Below are 23,112 nucleotides of genomic sequence, written 5' to 3'. Positions count from 1 at the left end.
AGGGGCACAGTGGTCAGTCCAGAACTGCTCACTTAAAATAATCCTGTTCCTCACATACAAAAACCACAGTGCATGACCTGGGGCTGTGCATTCCTGGCACACTGGACTCCTGGAGTTTGAGCTGGGAACCAGCTCTCCCTGGTCAGGTGAAAAATCTCACCTGTCTCAGTATCTGTAACTTTTGTTTGGCATGTTCATTCAAAATCTCTCCTTGCTTTTGAGCAGTTCACAGCATTTCTGCTTCACATTAAAATCCAAACCAGCCCAAACAAGCAGGACTGATACAAAGCAGGAATGGGTCTTTCTTGTGGTGTGGTTTCATTTGGAAATCCTCAGATTCCCCCATCCTAGTCTGCCTTCCCTCCATGCCCACAGCTGTGTGCATCCTTAGCCTCACACAAAGGGTTGGCATCATTTTTCACAAGAATTGGTTGGAATTTGGCACCACACAGCAGCCTTGATTGGCCTGGCTCTTCTCTGGTGCTGGCAGAGCTTTGTGTCATGGTGGAGGCTGCATTGGCAAACCCACAGCAGAAAGGGAAGGGATGTTCTATGAGGCCTGTGCAGGATTTGGGGAATCAGGTGAGCACAGTGTGGAGAAGGCTCTCGTTGACCTGGGTCTCTTTTCTTTCCAGGATAAAGATAAAGTTTCTCTAACCAAGACTCCAAAGTTGGACCGGAGCGATGGCGGCAAAGAGGTGAAAGAGCGAGCGACCAAACGCAAGCTGCCTTTCACTGTCGGAACAAATGGAGATCAAAAGGACTCGGATACAGGTACAGCAATGCCACATCCCACCCTCACACCCTGGCTGCTGGGGAGCACACAGGGTCCAGAGTGCAGCCACTCCATAGGGAAGTGTTGTACCAAATTCCCCGTGTTTTTTGTTTGAAGGAAGAGGCACGTGGACAAGGGGCTGGAGAACTGCTCTGCTCCACATGTGCACATCTGTTCTTAGTGATGTTTGTAGGTGGACAAAGCCATGGCTGTGTGAGGAGACCCCTCTTCTTTCAGCTCTTGTCTGTTTTCCTTGTTTCTGATTATCCCAGTTCTGTGGCTGGGACAAGCCATGGAGCAGGGCCTGCTTGTGAGAACTTGGAAAACAAGGGAGTAAAGCTGAGTAGTCTTCAAAAGAAAATCACCAAGTAGAATCTGGTCAAGCAGGTCAGTCTTGTAGCAGAAGAATGGCTGGTGCATGAGGCTCCTGGATGGGCTGTTGGATTTGGTAGCAGTTGGGAAGAGCTGCCACAAGGCTTTGAGCATGGAGAAAATGGTGTTGTTTGGTTGTAAGGGGCTGAGCTGTGGATTTCTGGGCAGAGGTTTGTGTGGGTCCTTATTGTCCATCCCTAAGAAATGTGCATTTGGAAATAGTTGTGATAAAGCTAAGTGGTTGTGTAAAGAGATAAAAGGGGCTAAAAGTTGGGAACGTGCTTGAAACTGGCCCAAGGGCTGTGTTTGGTGGTGCTGTGTGGTGAGCCTGGCAGGTGGCCTGACGTGGGACGTGTCTCCTCTGCTTCAGGAGTCAGGAGGGCAGATCTGGGAGGGCCAGGAGTGCCCCTGCAGCAGTGAGGACTGTTCAGGGGCAGGACACGTGGTGGTGACGTGTCCTGAGAGTGGCCCAGTGTCTCCACGGGTTTGTGTTCCTGAACTCCCTGTCTGGGGAGAGACTTTCCAAACGTTCATTAATTCTCCTAAACCTGTTGGCCATTTGCAAGGTTTTGGGTTGCTGTGGTGTCTCCCTTGGGGTGTCACCTTTGCAGGGGTGGCTGGGGCCAGGCAGAGCTGATGAAACAGAGCTGGAGCTGCTCTTTGTCAAGGGTGTTTGTGCCACCTTCAATACTGGGTTGAGAGTTGAAGCCCAAACTCGCTGCAGGGCTGTCTGACCCTCGTGACAGCTGGAATGTCATGACAGGGATCTGCTTTTCCCAGGGCTCCAGGCTCTCTCTGGCTGCAGAGATGTTGGAAATGTTTGCACTGGCAGCAGCAAGAAGGAAACCAAATGCAGAAGAGAGCAGAGAGAGCTGTGGGAGAGGCTGTGGCTGCTGGGTGGGAGCAGCAGCCCATGAGACCCTCCCTGCTCAGGGCTCCCCTGGTACCCCTGTGCTTTTGCAGCCATGTGATTCTTATCTCAGACACGTCCTCTCCTTCCTCTGCAGAGCTCATCCTTCTGGGGAAGTGGGTGAGCTGAGGGGTGGCAGCAGCCCAGCTCCCAGAGGGGTTCATGACACCCATTTAAAGACAAACTGGGCTCTCACAACCTCTGGGAAGGTGTATGGGAGGTGCAGGTAACCTGTTTGGTGGGAACTGGGGAGGAAGTGACTCAGCCACTGGATTGGAGATCCCAGCAGCAATCAGTGTGCACAGTCAGACTGGTGCTTAGCAGGAGCCTGTTCCTCTTCCCTGTCATCGTTCACTCCAGCAGGAATCCGATGCTGGAGATGGGAAAAGACTTAGTGGAGATAGGAGAAGACTTCCTGGCACCTTGCTCTGCTCTTGCACCACCCCATTGCAACTGTGGGGTGTTTCAAGCCTGTGTGGTCTTTGGCCTGCTCGAGGTAGAGGCAGGTACAGACGTGTTTGTGGTGCTCAGAAGCTGCATGTTCTGGGGTGGAGGGGTGCCCCCACCTCTGTTCTGGTGCCATCAGTGACACCTGGCTGGGGACACAGGTGTGACACACAGGACAGGCTTTTGTCTGGAACAGAGGCTGCTGTGCACCCACCCCGTGTTCCTGCAGGAGGGGGAGGCTGCTGCTGCTTGTTGTGCTCCTCAGCTCTGCTCCCAGCCCTCAGAGAAGTGGGATTGCACCATCGCTGCTGGCTGACCCCGGCTGGTTTATGTAACCTGCTCCTGCTTCCCAGGCTGTGTCCATGGGCTGCTGTGTGTGGGTGAGGGGGTCTGCCAGGATGTTCCACAGCCATGTGGAATTCAGCTGTAAGGACGTGGGAGTTGGGAGCTAGCAGAGCTCTCTCCTTGCCTCTAGTGGGGTATTTTTCTCCTCTTCAAGTGTTTAAACAATAGCGTGGATCCTCATCCTGATGTGTTGCAGTGACTCATTTTCCTTAGCACGGTGTGTGTTGCTTTTTTCCCGGGTGGCTCTGGCTCAGCCTTGACGTAGGTGCTCCATATCTGGGGTGAGAAACATCAGAGGTGGGTTTGTCTCCCATGCAAGGGCAGCACAACCTGCCCAGACCAGGTGTGGGGCAGCAGCTGCTGCTGCAGGATGGTTGTGGGGTAGATGGGATATTGGGAAGGAATTGTTCCCTGTGAGGGTGGGCAGGCCCTGGCACAGGGTGCCCAGAGCAGCTGTGGCTGCCCCTGGATCCCTGGCAGTGCCCAAGGCCAGGCTGGACACGGCTTGGAGCAGCCTGGGATAGGGGAAGGTGTCCCCCCATGCAGGGGGTGGGACGAGATGAGCTTTGGGGTCCCTTCCCACCCAAACCATTCCAGGATTCTGTGGGCTCCCAGAGGCACTACTGGCCAGCACTGTGCTGAGCCCATGGTTTGGGTACAGTTGGTTCAGAGCTAAATCCTTTAAAATAATCTTCCTCAAAATGGTTTCTAGAGCAACAATTCTGGCTCTCAGGTTCCTCAGAGTTAACTAAATAAACTGTCTTTAGGAAAAAAAAAAATGGCATTGAGCCGTGAGCCTCCAGACTGTGCATGTTACAGCTCCAGCACTGTGGGAGCAGCATCTCTGTGCCTCAGACTTCTCCTCCTTCCCTCTCCTTCCCTGGTGTGGCATCTCCCCACATGCACAGGCGCTGCCCAGAGCCTACGTGCAGCCTGGCAGCCGCCGAACGAGCGCAGCCAGCTCTGCTCCCTCCAGCAGCGTGCCAGGCTGCCTGCAGCTCCCCGCGCCGGGAGGGGGCTTCAAACCAGCAGCCCCGGGTAATTGTGGCATTAACAAACACCCAGAGAGGAGCAGCAGCAGGGAGAAGGGAGCGCTCCTGCCGGGCAGGCACCTGGCAGCAGAGGTGGGCACGGGCGGCTGGCGCAGCGGTGCCGCGGCTGCGGCACTGAGCCACGGCTGAGTCACGGCTGACTCAACGGCACCAGACTGCCGGCGTGGGGCCGGGCACTCCCCACCTGCCTCGGGCTCTGCCACCATGGATCTGCACCAACAGGTCCCTGCTGCACAGCGGGACAGGCAGCGCTGCTGTGCACGGAGAGCACAGGTCCCCGTGCCCGCTGCTCCTCAGGAGGGGTTCCTTAGCTGGATGTCACGCTATTGCTTGAGTCCCTGGCTTGAGGTGCAGCTGTGGATTCCAGGCCTTTAGTCATCAGCAGGGAGAGTTGGGGCTCAATACAAATCTCAGAGCACGCTGAGATAATTTTGGCCTCTGACAGCTCTCCCTGGGAGCTGGGAAGGCCTGAGTGAGGCTGGGTCAAAGCTGGTGGTCCCCAGCAGTGCTGGGGGCTCTGCTCTCCTTGGGATCCCACTGCCTCCCTGGGTGCCCAGCTCCCTCCCTGTGTGTTCCAGTCCCTCCCTCTTTGTCCAGTTCTCTCCCTGTGTGTCCATCTCCTTCCCTGAGTGCTCTTGGAGGAATAAGGGAGGGAGAAACCCCACCAGCTCTCCAAGCTGGTCTGTGCATATCAACCCTTCTGGGCTCAGAGGGCTCTCCTGGTGCCCAGGGCTGATTCCAGGGGCTTGTGGCCGGCCAGGGAGGTGCTGTGGTGGACGGGGGCCAGGGTGAATATGGTTGGCAGGAGCTGGCCTTGGAGCTTCAAACTTCTTCTCCCTAATCCCCCGAGGTTGTTACGTGACGCTAATTAGTAGGTTAGAAAATGCTTGATGAATCAGCTGACCCAAACCATCCTCTCCTGGAGCCGGCTGCTGCTTGCCTAATGCTGGAGTGTTTGGAGTGACACGGCATGGGAACGGGCTCGTTAGTCCCAGCTCGGCGAGGCTGGCCAGGGAATCCGTGAGAAGCGAATTGCTGGCTTATTAAAAAGGGCATCTGCACCCCACAGTGGTGTTTGTGCCGTCCCCTGGCCTGGCTGCGCTCCGGTGTGTGCAGCTGGGGGTGCGCTGCAGCGGGGCTCTCTTTGCCTGTGTCATTTCAGTCCTTTTACTAAAATAGTAAGAAACTGTTCTCACCTAGCAACCAGGGAGAGAGTGAATGTCAGAGCTTCTCCCTTGCTAGCTGGGCTCCATAATGCCGGTACAGTGTGCAGAGCCTGGCACACACCAGCCTTCAGATCACCCTGAGAAACTCCCCGTGTGCAGCAGCCATCTGGGAAGGGCTGCGCAGAAAACCAGGTCGTTTTATGACGGGAGCTGCCATAAATCTCCCTCCTCCCCCCTCATCACCTCCTTAACATGCAGAGGGAGAGGTTGCAGTGTGCTGTGTCTCTGTGAACCAAAAATCTATCAATGATGGCTTTTTCCTTAATACAAGAGCTTTTATCAGCGCTGTCTGCAGAGTGTCCTGGCCCCAGCTCCGGGAGGAGAGGGCTGGCCAGAGCCTTCCTCCCCCGTCCTCCCTCCTCCAGCTCTTTCTATTTCGTGGGAAATGAACGGTCTGGACTTGAAAATTGATCTTGCTCTGAATAACTCACTTTTAACATGGAGATTATTGTTTGTGATGAAGCCTCTGGGTTCCTCTCACAGCATGTTGGGAGGCAGTGGCCGCTCTGTGAAGGAGCTGCTTTTACACATCAGGGCACAGCTGTGGGGTCTGGCCCACAAGTGTAGGGAGAGCACCTGGATTTGGACCCCAGGCTGTCACACAGCATTAAACCCCTCTAGTCAAATTGTATTTTAAAATACTGCAGCCAGTGGGGTTGGGCCCTGCAGATCCTCATCCCCAGGGAGCCCAGCTGAGCACTGGGGATGATGGGCTCAGCTGCACACTGACATGGTTATAAAGGGGCTTGTTCCTCCTGCTGGCACCTTTTCTCTGCTCCTGACTCACAGCCAAGGTCTCCACTATCCTTTCCAGCAGTGTGGGATGAAGCTCTGGCTCTGGTCCTCCATCCTTCAGGTGGGAACGAGCTCCCCACTCTATGGGAGCAGCTCAGGGTGCCTTCTGTCAAGGCAGACCTGCTTTTCCTCTTGTTTTCCTTTGTGGCACTAGGTTGATAAACCAGATCAGCTCCTGGCTGTGTCCCTGGTCTGCTGTGTGCAGTGTGCCCATTGTCTCCTGGTGCCAGAGTGTCCCCCCAGCCCGAGCCGTGTCCCTCTGCATTCCAGGGGTCTCCTGCTCACCCTCCTCACTGGGCACTTCACCACCAAGTGCTCTGGTCTGTCCTGCTGCCCTCTCTTGTTTGTCCACCTGTGCCATGGTGCTGCTTCTGCCACCTCCAGCCTTCCCTCAGCCTGCTCGTCCTTCGGTTCTGGAGCGCCCCAGAGCCTTGGCGTGTGGTGGGACCGTGCTGCTCTCACTCCTGAGCCAGGGGCCCACATTGCTGGTGCCCTGTGAGCCTGGGAGTGCATCCTCAGGGCTGGACCTGCTCTGCCCTGCTCTGAGCCGACATGCTCCAGAAGGTTTCATGCCCTCCAAGTTGTGCAGCAGGAATGAGTCACTCTTACGCAGGCCGGCCGGGCTGGGGGGAGCGCAGCCCGCCTGCTCTCCCAGGGGTGCAGTGCAGTCTCTGTTGCTGTCTGAGCCGCTCTAATTTATTCCTATTGATCTCTGGTGGTGCTGGCTGGGCTCAGCAGCGCCTGCAGAGCCCCTCTCGCCGCTGGGGCGGCACTCGGCGTGGCCCAGACGCTCGGCACGAGCTGCTGCTGCTGCTGCTGCTTCGGAGCCGGTATTTTTCCTCAGGGTTCCACCTCCCGTGCGTGTGTTGTCATGCCGAGCAGCAGGAGCAGATGCTTTCTGCATTACAGGGTGTGCTGCGTGCGTGGGGAGCGAGGGCCCGCGCGGCTCCGGCGTCCCCACGACCTGCCACAGTCACACCGTGTGTGGAGAAACCTCTGAGAGGTTTTCCATCACCGCCTTGCTCTCCTCCCGCTCCTCTCCGTTTCAGCTGGGGCTGGGTTCAGCCTGTGTCTGCACACAGAGCCAGCCCAGCAGCACTGAATCCCTCTCAATCTGCCCTGGGATCCTTATGGAGCTGCTGAGGTGCTTCCAGCAGCCCTGGATTTGTGCTCCCCACTGCAGCACTGCCTGTAGTCTCGTGTGGGCACCAGAACCACCCTCTGGGTGATGCTCAAACCCTTTGTCCTGGGAGTCTACTCCTGCTCAGCCTTCACAGCCTCTCGGGCTCGGTGTGGTGAAAGGCAGGAGCAGTTCCCAGCTCAGCTCCTGCTTTCCCCTTTAAGCTGTGCACGCGGTTCCTGCTGGCGTCAGCGCGAGGGAAGAGCCGAGCAGGATCCCCGAATTAAACCAGGGCTGGTGCTCGGGAGGTTTGCAGAAGGGCTGGAGCAAGCAGCAAACAAGCTGCTTTAAAAATAACTGCATGGAGGTGTGGCTCATCATCCTGGGCTCACAGAGCATCCGTGGGCTGCCGTGGTCTTCTCCCACTGGGATCTGTGTGCACGGTCCAGCCACTGCCAGCACTGAGGGCTGCCTGCTTGCACACCCCCCGTGTCGCTGGGGTTTGTGCTTGCTGAAGGGGTTTTAGTGTCAAATAAGCTTTTTTTCTGTCAGCCGAGGTGGGTAACACTGGGAGAGTTTCTCTCCAGTCACTCTGTGTTGCTGCAAGCTGTTCCAGAGGCGCAGTTATTTGGAGGCACAGGAGCAGCCTGCAGGAGCCAGCAAGCTGAGATCTCTGTGCAGGGACACCTTTAAATCTGCTGCAAATCTGATTCTGAGTAAAATCCTCTGGGCTGAAATAACACACGTGCAGCTCTGTGAGCCTGGGACCAGCCAGGGCTCTCACCCTGCCGAGGCTCAGGATGGGAAGTGGATGATGGGAGCAGCTCTGTCTCCATCCTCTGCTTGCATTTCAGACCCAATTAAGGATCTTGCTTATGTGGTCCCTCCAATTGCCTGAGGATTGTGCCAGGCAGGGAGCTGGGGGCTGCAACGCTGCCTGTGCCATGGAGCCATAGAATCATGGCACGGTTTGGGTTGGAAGGGAGCTTAAAGCTCATTTCCACGCCCTGCCTTGGGCAGGTACACCCTCCACTGGACCCTTAGGGTAGGGTGTCACACCAGGTTGCTCCAGGTCCCATCCAGCTGGCCCTGAGCCCTTCCCACCAGGAAGCACAGGCCCGAGTCCTCGGCTGCCTCCCCATAGCGAGCGAGAGCGCGGCAGCCGCTTTCCAATTTATTTTTATCTTGTTGATCACATGCTTTGTAATGTTAAATGTTCTGTGGAGGAGGAAATTTCTGCAACTGCAGAATGAATAGGAGTTTAGGGGGGTTTCGGTTGAACTTGATAATCAATTTTTGCAAATCCCAGGCTCGTGCTGACAACCTGCAGCAGCCAAGGGATATTAATGAAAATGTTCCCATTCTAATTGTGGCTCCGTACGTGCGGAGCAGCCCTGGGCATCGTGTGCTCCAGGGACTCTGCTTGGTGGCACCAGCCAAGATATGACCCCTCAAGCTTCTTCATGCCTGGCTTTGGGGCATGGCTGGATGTGACCAAGGCTGGAGGAAGCCAGGCCTGGCTGAGCAGGGTTTAAGCAGCTTGGAGAGGTGCTGCACACACGGGTCAGGTGTCCCTGTGTCCCCTGGCAGGACACACAGCGCAGCAGCGTGGCTCCTGGAGCCACCCCGGCAAAGTTGTCTTCCCGTAAGCATGCTGGATTTTAATTTTATTTTAAGCCATTAAAAAACTGTCCTAGGATCTGATTTCATCTTCCAGCTCTGTTACAGCTGCCAGGATGACCAAAATGTGGTTTCAGAATAGACTGGGATTCGCCTTCAATGCAGACATGTTTCCAGGGCTTGCATTTCATAGAATTATGGAATGGTTTGGGTTGGGAAGGACCTTAAGACTGATCTCATCCCACCCCTGCCATAGGCAGGGACACCTTCTGCAGCCTCCAAGCCCTGTCCAGCCTGGCCTTGGATGCTTCCAGAGATCCAGGGGCAGACACAGCTTCTCTGGGCAATGAGCAGAGGGCTTTGAAGAGGGGTGGCTGAGCTCTCTGGTTGAGAGGTTCCCTGGAACTGTCATTGTTTCCTAAATGTGCAGGATCCCAGGAGCAGGGGTGGATGGAAATCACCTGCACCAGGTGGCCCTGAGCAGCAGAGGCTGGCAGCTCTGTGCACTGTGCCCAGAGGTTTGTGGAGCTGGCTGTGCCTGAGCCGTGGAGCTGAGAGCAGCAGGAGCAGAACATCCCCACCCACTGCTGCCCTCCTCTGCCAGAGACCTTTCCTCAGCTGCACTTTGGGGGTGAAGGAAGAACCCTGTGCTGTGGGGCACAGTCTGGTGGCCGTGTGTGACCCTGTCCCTTGGTGGTTCCAGCTGACCTGCTGGACTTTGTGTGGAGGCACCAGAGGCTCCACCCTGCTGGCCATGTGCCCGTGACCCACATCTAGTGTGACACAGGGGCTGAGCAGAGCTGGGGAGAGGCTGCAGCATTGCTGGTTTTTATTCAGGTGAAGGTACTGAGGCACCTTCACATTGTCCAGAGCAGCTGTGGCTGCCTCATTCCTGGCAGTGCCCAAGGCCAGGCTGGACAGAGTTTGGAGCACCCTGGGACAGTGGAAGGTGTCCCTGCCCATGGGAGTGGGACTGGATGGGCTTCAAGGTTCCTTCCCACCCAACCATTCCATGGCTGTGTGACTGTGGTTTGGGGGTGCTTGCTCTTGGTCTCTCGGTAGAAGCTGCCTTTGCAGCTGGATGATTTAGGAGACCAAGTATCAGGCTGGATTTGGGATGACAAGCCAGGCACTTCTGGGATTTCTTCCTCCCCTCCCTTGTGTTTGTTTGGGATTTTTTTAGAGGGTTGCAGAAGACCTGAGGGCAGGTGGGTGTTCTGGGCCAGGTGGGAACAGCCACTTTGGGAGGAGAGGACCAGCCTGGTGCTGCCCACACCTGTTTGACTGCAGCCTCCTTGCTATGATGATGATGATGATGATGATGAGATGGGTGTGATGGCCACATTTCTGAGCTGCCAGCCTGTATCTTTCAGCTCTCCTTGTTGATGCTGTTCAGTGCCTCCAGCTGGGTCCATGCTGTGCTGGTGTCAGTCTGAGTAGGCTCCTCCAGGCACCCTGGCGTGGGATGGAGGCTCCTGAAGCAGGATGGGAGGTGCAGCTCTGGCTGTGGCCCCTCAAAGGCTCTGTTCCGTCTTTCCTCTGCTGCTCTTTGGTGGTGGAGGAGAATGGGAGGCTGTTGAAGGAGCAGGAGTGGGGCATGTCCTGGCTGCACCTTCACTGCTGTGGGCCTGGGTGGCTGCTCCAGGTGCCAGTGCTCCCACTGCAGGGATACATCAGGGATCATCCACAGGGATCCATCCCTCACCACAGGGATCCATCCCTCAGCATAGGGATCCATCCATCCCTCAGCATAGGGATCCATCACCACAGGGATCCATCCATCCCTCAGCACAGGGATCCACCCATCCCTCAGCACAGGGATCCATCCATCCCTCACCACAGGGATCCATCCATCCCTCACCACAGGGATCCATCACCACAGGGATCCATCCATCCCTCAGCACAGGGATCCATCCATCCCTCACCACAGGGATCCATCCCTCACCACAGGGATCCATCCATCCCTCAGCACAGGGATCCATCCATCCCTCACCACAGGGATCCATCCCTCACCACAGGGATCCATCCATCCCTCAGCACAGGGATCCATCCCTCACCACAGGGATCCATCCATCCCTCAGCACAGGGATCCATCCATCACCACAGGGATCCATCCCTCAGCATAGGGATCCATCACCACAGAGATCCATCCATCCCTCAGCACAAGCTTTTCAGATCTGTCAGTCCCATGCTCAGACAGGAGCGTGGCTTTGGGCTCCAGTGGCACTGAGTGCTTGTGTCCTGTGTCCTTGTCCCACAGAGAAACAGGGTCCCGAGCGGAAGAGGATTAAAAAGGAGCCCGCCACCAGGAAGCCGGGCCTGCTCTTCGGCATGGGCCTGTCGGGGATCCGGGCTGGGTACCCGCTCTCCGAGCGCCAGCAGGTCGCTCTCCTCATGCAGATGACAGCAGAAGAGTCTGCAAACAGCCCAGGTGAGACCGGGGGGTTGTTCTGAAGGGTGGGCAGGCAGGTGGGAGCTGCAGCCAGAGGCGCCCTAATGTCCGGAATTCCCGGTTCCCGGGCTCTCCAGAGGTTCAGCAGGACTGAGCTGCCACCCCTGGCATGGTGCAGGGGGGCTGCTTTGCTGCTCTCTGGGGTCTCACTCCTCCCACAGGGCTCTGCAGGTGTGCTGTCACTGGGATCTGCTCGTGGCTCTGGCTGCCCTTCCTTTTTCCGGGTCCCTCAGGCCCAATCCAGGCACCCCCAGCCCGCCCTGGCTGCTCAGCTGGAGCTTTGCTTCCATGGGAGCCTCCTCCACCTCAGCTCTCTGTTTCCCACTGACCTCTCAGGCTATATCAGTAAAGGAAGATTGTGAATGAAGACAAAATATCATCCTCTGTCGGTTTTTAATGTTTCTTCTCTTGGAAGGGGATAAGATGTGTAACCACCACAGCTGTAACTTGAGGTGTGGAGCAGATGGAATGTGTTTACCATGGATTTTGTGTTCTAGTAATTTTTATCTGTTGCAAACGTGTCCCCCCCCATTTTTGGAGGCTCTGTGCTATCCATGTACTCGCATTCACATCCTACACACAACACTGCTGCTTTTAGCCAAAAAAACACCAATTTCACTGCTTATGTTGCTGTTATTTGGGAAAACAAAAAGGGAAAAAGCTGCAGAGCATTCCAGTGTTCTCCCAGGAAATGCAGTCTCCTCCCAAGGCCATCAGGCCTCACATGTGCTTGGTAAAAGGCCACTTCTCTCGGGAGCTGAGGTTTCAGGGTAAGGAGCTGCATTGTGTGCTCCCAGATCACGGGATTGCCCACAGTGTTTGCCAGGACTGCAGCTCTCCAGTGGGTCTGGCAGCCCGAGATTCCCATCTCTGTGGGACACACAGGCTGCCCTGTTCACATCCACTCCAGAGCCCGGGTTGCCTCTTGCTGCCTTGTGGTGAATATTTCGGGAAGAGCCGAGACCAAACATGATGCACGAGCTCCCTCTAAGGGCGTAGGAACTCCACGGAATGGCAGCCCCTGACGTTTTTTCTCTCCTCCCTGCAGTTGACACAACACCAAAGCATCCCTCTCAGTCTACAGTTTGTCAGAAGGGAACTCCCAACTCTGCCTCCAAAACCAAAGATAAAGTAAATAAGAGAAACGAGCGAGGAGAGACTCGGCTGCACCGCGCTGCCATCCGCGGGGACGCCCGGCGCATCAAGGAGCTCATCATCGAGGGTGCAGATGTCAATGTGAAGGACTTTGCAGGTAACTGCCCAGGAATCCCAGCTTTCTTCCCACCTGGTTGCATGTTCCACCTCCGAGAATGACTCCCAGCAGAAAAGGTAGTTTGTTTCTAACATGGGGTTGCGCCTTGGAAAGAGGGGATTTGCCAAAAATTGTGATTTTGCTCTTTGAAGAGAAAAAAGTCTTTTTGCCCCTTAAAAGCAAAACAAATAACAAGAAAAAGCCACATAAAAAATCCCCCAAAGCATCAGTTTTCTTGTTGGAGCTTGGGAGCAGAATTCCCAGGCTGTGCAGTCTGCTTGAGGTGGTGAAGCTGGGCTGGGCAGGATCCAGAGAATCCCTGGAGCTGTTGTGGCTCCACACCCCAAAACTGACCAGGCCACTCTGGACTGTTTCCTTCTGCTCTTCCATGGCGGGGGGCCATGTTGGAAGTGTGGAGGATGATTTGCAAAGGGAGGTGGGCAGGTTTAGCTCTATTTTTACTTAAAATAGAAGGAATTACATGCACAGAAATACTGCTGAGAGTGGGTTTGTGAAGTCAGCTCTCTGGAATTGGGGGGCTGATGCCTGTGAATTTTTGGGAGTTGTTTTTAAGGACTGAATGTGGGGGTGCTGCTGATGGGGAGGGAATGTGAAGGGCAAGGTTAGGCTTCCACCAAACACCCAAGCTGGAGGAGTTATTAACCATCCTGACCCTCAGCTCAGGAGTATTGCCTCCTCCTCCTCCTTCTCCTCCTCCTCCTCAGCAGTGCTGCCAGGCTCCTGCTTAGGGTGGTGGGATGAGATGGGAGCAGCCCTGAGTCCTGCAGGGAAAGGCAGCCATGGGATGCTGGTGAAGGGGTGATGAAGGTGCCATTCAGTGGGGCTGGATCAGCCTTTCTCCAGCACATCCCAGAGCTTGACTTTGCTCTTTGCTGTTCTCTTCGCATGATTTCGGGGCTATAAATAGGCATGGCTGTTCCTCCACCCGTATGATTAATCCCAGTGCCAGACTGAAGTATCAGTTGTGATTAATTCCAGGCACAGGTGCCCCCTCCAAAGGCTCCCAGTGAAGGTAACGGAACGCGCTCCCACGGCGCTATCAGCAAAACACCGGAGCAGCCGCGCTGCCAAACTTCAAAACAGGCTCTGCTTAAAAATAGGCTGTGGAACACGATAAAATAGTTTGTTCTGTGCTCTTCAGAGATTTGTTTGAGAGCTGGAGCTGCCATTGCTGTGGAGAGGCTGCTGCTTGGTTTCCCCCCCAGCCCAGGCTGGTGTTCCTGTGTTTGGAGAGCACACAGAAAATCTGTGTGGGGGCTGTCTTGAGCCCTGTCTGCAGTTCTGAGCTCAGGCCTGGTCTGGGCACCAGGGTTTCCCTTACAGAGGGCTTGGAACCTAAAGCCAAACCTAAAGCAGCTTAAGAGAAGGCTGGAGAGAGGCATTCCACAGGACCATGGAGTGGCAGAACAAGAGGCAATGGCCTTAAGCTGACATAGGGCAGGGTTAGATGGGATGTTAGGAAGAAATTCTTCCCTGTGAGGGTGGTGAGGCCCTGCCATAGGTTGCTCAGAGAAGCTTTGGCTGCCCCATTGCTGGAAGCATTGAACGCCAGATTGGAGGGGACTTGGAGCAGCCTGGGACAGTGGAAGGAGTCCCTGCCCATGGCTGGGGGTGGGAATGGATGAGCTTTGAGGTCCCTTCCAACCGAAACCATTTCATGATGATATAAAGGGGAACAGATTTAAGACCTGCTTTCACATGACATCAGCAATTCCCCTTATCTCCCATATAAAACTTTCCATTTCCAGGGGCTGTGTCAGGTCTGGCAGATGCTCTGACTGTAGCACGTGCTATGACCAGAGGGAGAAGGGGATTGATGCTGTGACTGCCTGGCAGGAGTAGCAGGGCAGAGCTGCAGGTTCCTTCCTGCTGCACCACGGGGATCCATGCAGACACTTGGCCATCAGAGCAGCACAGCCCTGCCCAGGCTGCCCCTGCAGGCTTTCCCCACGTCTCAGTGTCACTGTGAGTGTCCCTGTCCTTGCAGGCTGGACGGCGCTGCACGAGGCCTGCAACCGGGGCTACTACGACGTGGCCAAGCAGCTGCTGGCGGCGGGCGCCGAGGTCAACACCAAGGGGCTGGACGATGACACCCCCCTGCACGACGCGGCCAACAACGGCCACTTCAAGGTCAGGGTGCTGGCACTCCCTGCCCTGCTTTAAGCCACTCCCCTGGAAATGTGGGCTTCGAGCAGCCCGCTGTGAAAACACAGAGATTCTGCGTGGTTTTGTCTCCTTTCCCATGGAGTGGACAGGAGGTTGTGTTCAAGGCCAGGCTGGACAGGGCTTGGAGCAGCCTGGGTTGGTGGAAGATGCCCCTGCCCATGGCAGGGGGTGGCATGGGATGGGCTTGAAGGTCCCTTCCAATCTAAATTATTCTCTGATTGTGTAATTTTCACTGTTTCAGAGCTGTTGAGTGTTTTAGCTGGTGCTCCCTGCACAGGGGGATAGTTCATTCTTCTGGAATTGGGACAGGAACATGATTTTGTGCCTTGTTCTTCCCCCTTCTTTCCTGCACAGGTTGGTTCTTAGAATCACAGGATCATTAAGGTTGGAAAAGACCTCCCCAGTCATCAAGCCCAACCATTAACCTACTGCTGCCAGTGCACCACTAAACCTTGTCCCTAAATGTTTTTTGAACACTTCCAGGGATGGTGATTCCACCACTTCCCTGGGAATGTTGCTGGGGCTTCTCTCTTATGTTAGTACCACAAGGCATGTCCTGAAGACACCAATTTTTTAGTTATGTAAGAAAATCATGCAAAAAAAAAAAAAAACCTGGAATCAAAACATGGTGAGCATCCTTAAGCCTCGTTTTCTCTTTTTAGGTGGTGAAATTGTTGTTGCATTATGGAGGGAATCCTCATCAAAGCAACAGGAAGGGCGAGACACCTTTGAAAGTAGCGAATTCTCCCACCATGGTGAACCTGCTCCTGGGGAAGACCACGTACCCCTCCAGCGAGGAGAGCTCCACAGGTGAGATTGTGGCCTTTGTGTGGCCGTGGCAGTGACAGCTGTGGCCTGCAGCTAACACAGAGACCTTAGGAGGACAGGGAAGTCAGGAGCCCACCTGTAGCTGTAACCCAAATTCAGACAACATAACCACCAGCTTTAGCTTGGGGGGCTGTGTGCCCTGGAAGCAGCATTGAGATTGTTTCCCTGGTGCAGTTGGGATGTAGGATTGGAAGCCAGTTGCAGGTAAATGGATGTCTTACCTTTAGAAGCTGGGTAATTCCAGTGGAGAGGAGGGGGTTTGAGTGCCAGCATTGTTTTCCTGTTGTTCAGCTGTCCCAGCACTGGTGTTTCAGTTTCTGCTTCCAGGCTGTCCCTGCTAGAGCCTCTTCCACCACTGCCACCACTGTGGGACACTCTGCAGGTTTTAATTAGTGCAAATTAGAGTTCTGAGTCTTTTGGGGAGCCTTCACCTACACTGTGTGCAGTCATAACCCTGCTCCAAAGTTCTCATGGTACACCTAGGATGTTATTTTGAGGAACACCCCATGCAAGTTGGAGCTGGAGGAGCTTCCTTCCAAAAAGACCCCCCAAGCTGTTGGGTGCCAGCTTGCAAAGGCTGGGTGAGGCCCAAGGGTGTGAGGATGTTTGCAGGGGTTGGTGTGTGCAGGAGACCAGTGATGTTCCCTCCCCAGAACCCTTGGCAGTCCTTAACACACTGTTCTTCTCTCTCTGCAGAGACCTCAGAAGAGGAGGACGCCCCTTCCTTCGCTCCCTCCAGCTCCGTTGATGGCAATAATACAGACTCAGAGTTTGAGAAGGGTTTGAAGCACAAGCCCAAGGCCCAGGAGCCCCCCAAAACCATCACCCCGGTGAAGGATGAGTATGAATTCGATGAGGACGATGAGCAGGACCGGGTCCCACCGGTCGATGACAAACATTTGCTGAAAAAGGATTACAGGAAAGAGACTAAAGCAAACAGTTTCATTTCCATACCCAAAATGGAAGTGAAAACTTATACTAAAAATAACACAATTACACCAAAGAAAGCTGCCCACCGCATCCTGTCGGACAGCTCGGACGAGGAGGAGACCAGCGTGGCCGTAGGCACGGGGGAGAAGCTGCGCCTCTCCACCCACTCCATACTGCCCAGCAGCAAAATTCGGGAGCCCGCCAGCACCAAGGCACCCAAGGAGAAAAGCAAAGTAAAAAAGAAGCGGAAGAAGGAGACAAAAAACAAAGAGGTTCGGTTTGGCAAAAAAAATGACAAGTTTTGTTCCTCTGAATCAGAGAGTGAAAATGTGGAGAGTGAGGAGGATGATAGAGACTCTCTACAGAGCTCTAGCTGTGTAAAGGACTCGAGGCTAGTGCTAAAGGAATCCTCCTTGTTTAACTCTCTGTCTGCCTCATCGACCTCTTCACATGGGAGTTTAGCATCCCAGAAACATAATCCCAGTCTTACAGAACAGCACTCCAAGCACTGGAGGACGGACAATTGGAAAACCATATCTTCTCCAGCTTGGTCAGATGTCAGTTCCCTATCGGACTCCACCAGGACGAGGCTGACGAGCGAGTCAGACTACTCGTCAGAGGACTCGAGCTTAGAGTCACTAAAGCCAGTCAGGAAGAAACCAGAGCACAAAAAGAAAAACACCCCCCACAACACTGTTTCTGAGAAAAAGAATTCATTCCATAGCAATGTGGATGGAGCAATTCCAAAGCTGGACAAAGAGGGGAAGGTTGTTAAAAAGCATAAAACAAAACACAAACATAAAAACAAGGAGAAGGGACAGTGTCCCATCAGCCAAGACATTAAAATAATCAAAACATTTTCTTTTGAGTTTGAGGACTCTAAACAAAAGCCTGAGAAAGGCTTGATAGTAGAGACAGAAAATCCAGTCGAAAACAAGTTGAAAGTGTTAAAGCACGATAGGGAACATGGTAAGAAGGAGGAAAAGCTCCCCAAAGGTAAAGCAGAGGAGAAGGAGTGGTTGTTTAAAGATGAGACTGGAAAATCCTCAAAAGAGGAGAAATCATTAAGAAAAATCAAAGATGGTAGTAAAGACCTGAGCAAATCCTTCAGAGAAGGATTGAGTAAATCAGAAAAAGAGAAACCTGTCAAGGAGAAATCTCCCAAGGAGGAGAAGCCGAGAATACACAAGGAGGAGAGAAAGAAGAAGTCAAAGGACAAGCAGTCCAAATCTGAGAAGAAGAATGAGCTGAAGGAGGAGAAGGTTTCTAAACTAGAGAAAGAAAAATCCTTCAAGGAGGAGAAGGAAAAATGCAAAAAAGAAAAACTTTACAGGGACGAGTCCGGGTTTGATGAGTTTAATAACAAAACTCAATTTGCCGAAAGCGAGGACACGAAGTTCAGCCTTTCGGACGATCAGCAGGAGAGGTGGTTTTCAGACCTGTCCTCTGATTCATCCTTTGATTTCAAGGGTGAGGACAGCTGGGATTCTCCAATCACAGATTTCAGGGAGATTAAAAATGACACCGTGGCAAAGCTAATCATAGAACCTGTGAAAGAGGAAATTAAAGACAAGAAAAAGGAAAATAAAATAAAAGAGAAGAAGGAATACAACGAGAAGCGGAATGAAAAGGACACTTTCTTAAAGAAAAAGGAGAGGGATTATGTGGAGAAAAGCTCTGAGAAGAAAAAGGACCAAACAGACAGGCACAAAGTTACTCCCAGTTATTTGCCTGAAAAGGATAAGAAAAGGAAGGATTCTGTGGAGACTGGCAAGGAAAGGAAAGAAAAAGACACAGGTGAAACCAACAAAGACAGAAAAGATTCCTCTGACAGCTCTAAAGAGCGAAAAGATCCCAAGACGAAGCAGGAGGAGCCCTATCGAGATGACTTCAAGGAATATGGCTGTGAAACATTCTTCAAGGATAAGTCTGACCCTGAGTTCAGTGGCAAAACCCTGGAGAGCTGGGAGAGGCACCATTCTGGAAAGGAAAAGGAGAAGAAAGATGCTCCTGATAAAGAAAAAAAAGAAAAGGTGAAGCCAGAAAAATACAAGGAAAAATCCAAAGAAGGCGACAAGGAGAAAAATGAAAAGGCTGCTCCAGAGAAAATCCTGAAGGACAAAGAACTAGAGAAGAGTTTCAAAGAGAAGAAAGAAACTAAGGAGAAATACAAGGATCTTCACAGCAAAGACAAGGAGAGGAAGAGCTCCTTTGACCAGGTGAAGGAGAAGAAAGAGAAAACCTTTTCCACAGACAGAGACGATTTCTCCGAGAAGAAGGATGAGAAGAAAGGCAAGGAGAAGAGCTGGTACAGCATCGCTGACATCTTCACAGATGAGAGCGAGGACGAGAGGGACGATTACAGCCTGAGCGGGTTCAAGGTGGGCGATTCAGCTGGCGGCGAGGGGCATCGCCTGGACAGCCTGCAGGACAAGGACGACGGTGCCACGGCCGAGAAGGAGCTGTACCCCGACAAGCACCGCAAGTACTCCTCCGACCGGCAGCACTCGGAGAAGCAGAAGGACAAGGAGTCCAAGGAGAAGAAAAAGGACAAAGGAACATCGGAAGGGGGAAAGGAGAAGAAGGAGAAGAGTTCCTTTGAGAAACACAAAGAGAAGAAAGATAAGGACTCCAGTGAGAAGTATAAGGACAGGAAGGAAAGGATGTCCATAGATTCCACTCAGGAGAAGAAAAACAAGCAAAAGCTCCCAGAAAAGGTTGAGAAGAAACACACCAGTGAGGACAAGGTGAAAAGCAAACACAAGGAGAAGCCAGACAAGGAGCATTCCAAAGAGAAGAAGTCTTCAAAAGGAGGGGAGTCGGAGAAGAGCCTGCTGGAGAAACTGGAGGAGGAGGCTCTGAATGACTACAGGGATGACTCCAATGACAAAATCAGTGAGATCTCCTCTGACAGCTTCACAGACAGAGGGCAAGAGCCAGGGCTCACCAGCCTCTTCGAGTCTTCTAACCTCTCTCTGACCGACGCTGCTGAAGAAAAGTTTAAGGACTCTCTCCCTTTACCCTGCCTTCAGGACAAGCTCAAGGAGAAGGAGAGGCACCGACATTCCTCATCTTCCTCAAAGAAAAGTCATGAGAAGGAAAAAGCAAAGAAAGAGAAGACAGAGAAAAAGGAAAAATCAGAAGAATTCAAGGACTCCAGCAGCAGAAAGGATTCCACTCATTATGAAAAGGATTTCTCTGTGGATGGGGAGGCTTTTGGCTCTTCCTACAACATGAAGGCAGACGCTGATGAGGAACCGGAGAAGAGCATTGATTACTTATTTTCTGAAAAGAAGGATAAAAATGATTCTGAAAGAGAGCTGTCAAAGAAGGCGGAGAAAGAAAAGACTTACGGTTCCAGCACCATCAGCACAGCTAAAGAGAAAAAGAAGCGGGATAAACACAAGGAAAAATGGAAGGAGGAAAAGGAAAAGCATAGGGACAAACACACAGATGGTTTCTTTAAACATCACAAAGATGAGCCAAAGTCAACACTCAAAGATAAGGACGGGCCTCAAGTTACCACCTTTAAAGATAAATCCAAGGAGGACAACCTCAAATTCGGTGAAACCAAACTGAAGGAGAAGCTTAAGGAGAATCAAGACAAAGACAAATCAGAGTCCATAAAAATAAGCAATGGGAATGAAAAAATAAGCCTTTCCAAAGACAGCGGCAAGAAGGATGCCAGGCCAAGGGAGAAACTTCTGGGAGATGGTGATTTGATGATGACCAGCTTTGAGAGGATGCTGAGCCAGAAAGACCTGGAGATTGAGGAACGCCACAAAAGGCACAAGGAGAGAATGAAGCAAATGGAGAAAATGCGGCACAGGTCCGGAGACCCCAAGTTGAAGGACAAACTTAAAAGCTCGGAGGATGTGCGCAAGAGGAGCCTGGATCTGCCGACCAAGAAGCCGCTAACGCTGGACACGCAGCTCAAGGACAAGAAACTCAAAGAGTTGGGTCCCCTGACTCCTATCCTGTCACCAGAAAACAAGGCACAGCCTGCTGTGGGGACAGACTCCAAGGACTGGATCACGGGTCCCCAGCTGAAGGAGATCCTCCCAGCATCTCCCAGGCCAGATCAGAACCGGCCCACGGGCGTCCCGACCCCGGCATCCGTCGTGTCCTGCCCGAGCTACGAGGAGGTGATGCAGACTCCCAGGACTCCATCGTGCAGCAACGAGGACTACACAGATCTGATGTTCGAGTGTGCGGACTCGCAGCACTCGCTGCCCATCTCCACCATGTCCATGAACGCCTGCTCTCCTTCCTTCTTCGACAGATACACCAACGTTTCCAGCGGGCTCCCTGAGAACCCCAGTCAGACCCCGACTCGCACCATTCCCTCCTCAAACCTCTACCGCTCCATCTCAGTGGATATCAGGAGGGCGCCCGAAGAGGAATTCAGCGTTGGAGATAAGTTTTTCAGACAGCAAAGTGTCCCAGCAACATCTAATTATGACTCTCCTGTGCAGCATTTAATGGAGGAGAAAGTTCCCCTTCCCTCTGTTCCTGCTGAGAAGTTCCAGTGTTTGTCTCCTGGGTATTACTCCCCGGATTATGGAGTTTCCTCACCCAAAGTGGAAGCTTTGCACTGTGCTCCGGGAGCCGTCAGTGGGGTCGCCCAGTCTCCCGAAAGTGTCTTCTCTGGTTTACAAGCAAAATCCTCCCCTTCGCACAGGGATGAGTTGCTGGCTCCTTCAGTGGAAAGTGCTCTTCCCCCCGACATCGGCGTGCCCTTGGATACCACAGAGGAGCAGCAAGCCACTGCCTCCATCATGCCACCAGAATCCACCTACCTACCACCCATCGAAGAAAACCATTTTAGTTCAGCAATGCCCGAACAAAACAACATAGACTGGGATAACCCTCCTTCCCGAAACCCAGACACCGCCATTCCTCCCAGCCTCATGGGCAACCCCGCAGAGCACTCTGTCACCTGGTCCATGGGCTCGGAGCTTCTGATGAAATCTCCCCAGAGGTTTTCCGAGTCCCCTAAACCTCCACTCTGTTCCCTAGAGCCAATTCATCCTGCGCCAGTAGCCTTCATTCCCACAGAGACTTCCTACCCTGTTTCTCCCATCTCGTACCCTCTGTCAGTGTCTGAACCGAGGCTGGAGGAAGTCAAGGAGGATGCTGAGGAAGCAGTTCCAGGAGAAATTGCAAACGCTGAAGAGCAAGCTCCGTACATGTCCCCTACTAGGTTAGACACCTTCTTCAACAACTGCAAGCCTCTTCCAGAAGAAGCACCAGAGATCCCTCCAGAGCCCCCGTGTGTGCCAGCAGAACCTCAGGCCGAAGTCGTTGCTGCACCAGAAAACAACTATTTGGAAAACAGCAATGCAGCACCTGCGAATGCAGAGGAGGCGGTGACGTGGCCAGACCCCTTCACCAACACCGAGGATGAATTGGACCTTGGCCCCTTCTCGCTCCCAGAGCTGCCACTCCAGCCTAAGGACGTCGCAGAGACGGAGATGGCCGAGGCAGAAGCGGCGGAGGAAAGCCCAGCAGCAGCTCCAGAACCGAGCGCTGGCATCATCAAAGCCAGCACGTCCGTGATAGCGTCCGGTGAGCCGGAGGAGCCGCCGGCCAGCCAGGCAGCGGCCACCCTGCCCCCGGACACAGAACCACCAGCAGAGGAGCAGAAACCAGAAGTGGCTGCACAAGAATCCACCTCGGAAGCGCTGAACGCAGCTGAGGAGAAGGCAGCGGAGGACTCGGAAGCGCAGGTCTTCCAGCAGACCCCGTCCGAGCCCGCGCAGGCCGAGAGCAAAGAGGTGGAGGCCGTGCACGAGGAGCTGCCATCGGCCGGTGGGGTGGCAGAGGGCAGCTCCCAGCCCTGTCCCGTGCCCGTGGCCAGCTCCGAGGCCGGCGCTCCACAGGACGGTGCCACGGCCCGTGGCGGGAGCCAGGCCCCACCACCCCAGGCGGACGCTCCTCCTGGCAACGCTCAAGCAGAAATTGTGGAACCAGTACAAAAACCAGTAGCAGAAGCTCCCAAACCACCCAAAATAGAAGAGATTCCTCAGCGGATTACCAGGAACCGGGCTCAGATGCTCGCCAACCAAAACAAGCAGAACGCCGCCGCGTCCGAGAAGGAATTTCCTCCCGTCTCCGCGCCCGTCACGCGTGCCAAAGGCCGCATCACAGAGGAGGACGATTCCCAGGCTCAGCACCCGCGGAAGCGCCGCTTCCAGCGCTCCAACCAGCAGCTGCAGCAGCAGATCAACACGTCCACCCAGCAGACGAGGGAGATGATCCAGCAGACCCTGGCAGCTATCGTCGATGCCATCAAACTGGACGACATCGAACCTTACCACAGCGACAGGTCCAACCCCTACTTCGAGTACCTCCAGATCAGGAAGAAGATTGAGGAGAAGCGGAAAATTCTGTGCTACATTACTCCCCAAGCTCCGCAGTGCTACGCTGAGTATGTCACCTACACAGGCTCCTACCTGTTGGATGGCAAGCCCCTAAGCAAGCTCCATATTCCAGTGGTGAGTCACCTTCTCTCTTTAGCCTCGGGAACTGTCCCCCCTCACTGTTACACACACATCCAAGCTGTCCCCCATGCCCTGTCACCACCTTGCAATGCCAACGTGCCCCAGCCTGCCTTTGGAATATGACACCAAACCTGAGCCTAGGTAAGTGCCTGGCTCTGTGGTAAATGCAGCCCCTGAGTTGCTGCATTTTTGCAGAGAAGACCTTGAGCTGTGCTGAGGGACCTGAGATTTAGTTGGGCTTTAGAGCAAAGTTTGTAAGAATCCACTAGATCTGAGGCTGGGAGGTAAAACTGCTCTT

The 23,112-nt window shown here is 53.7% G+C and overlaps 1 protein-coding gene across 6 annotated transcripts in view; it reads left to right on the top strand.

The window, feature by feature from the left end:
• Nucleotides 1-23,112, top strand: part of ANKRD11 (ankyrin repeat domain containing 11) — a 130,019-nt gene that overhangs the window by 103,421 nt on the left and 3,486 nt on the right. For all 6 annotated transcript variants that reach the window (XM_071440827.1, XM_071440830.1, XM_071440829.1 and 3 more), the window contains 6 exons: nucleotides 636-774; nucleotides 10,923-11,093; nucleotides 12,163-12,366; nucleotides 14,375-14,517; nucleotides 15,216-15,363; nucleotides 16,078-22,808. In XM_071440827.1, the coding sequence (XP_071296928.1) occupies nucleotides 636-774; nucleotides 10,923-11,093; nucleotides 12,163-12,366; nucleotides 14,375-14,517; nucleotides 15,216-15,363; nucleotides 16,078-22,808 (7,536 nt within the window). The remainder of the gene's footprint in view (nucleotides 1-635; nucleotides 775-10,922; nucleotides 11,094-12,162; nucleotides 12,367-14,374; nucleotides 14,518-15,215; nucleotides 15,364-16,077; nucleotides 22,809-23,112) is intronic.

Source organism: Agelaius tricolor, unplaced genomic scaffold (genome assembly GCF_023055355.1).
Source record: "Agelaius tricolor isolate 1412-34295 unplaced genomic scaffold, bAgeTri1.0.p SCAF_15, whole genome shotgun sequence".
NCBI classification, from domain to species: domain Eukaryota; kingdom Metazoa; phylum Chordata; class Aves; order Passeriformes; family Icteridae; genus Agelaius; species Agelaius tricolor.
Note: the sequence above shows the minus strand (reverse complement) of the source record. Positions and strands in the feature narration are given on the sequence as shown.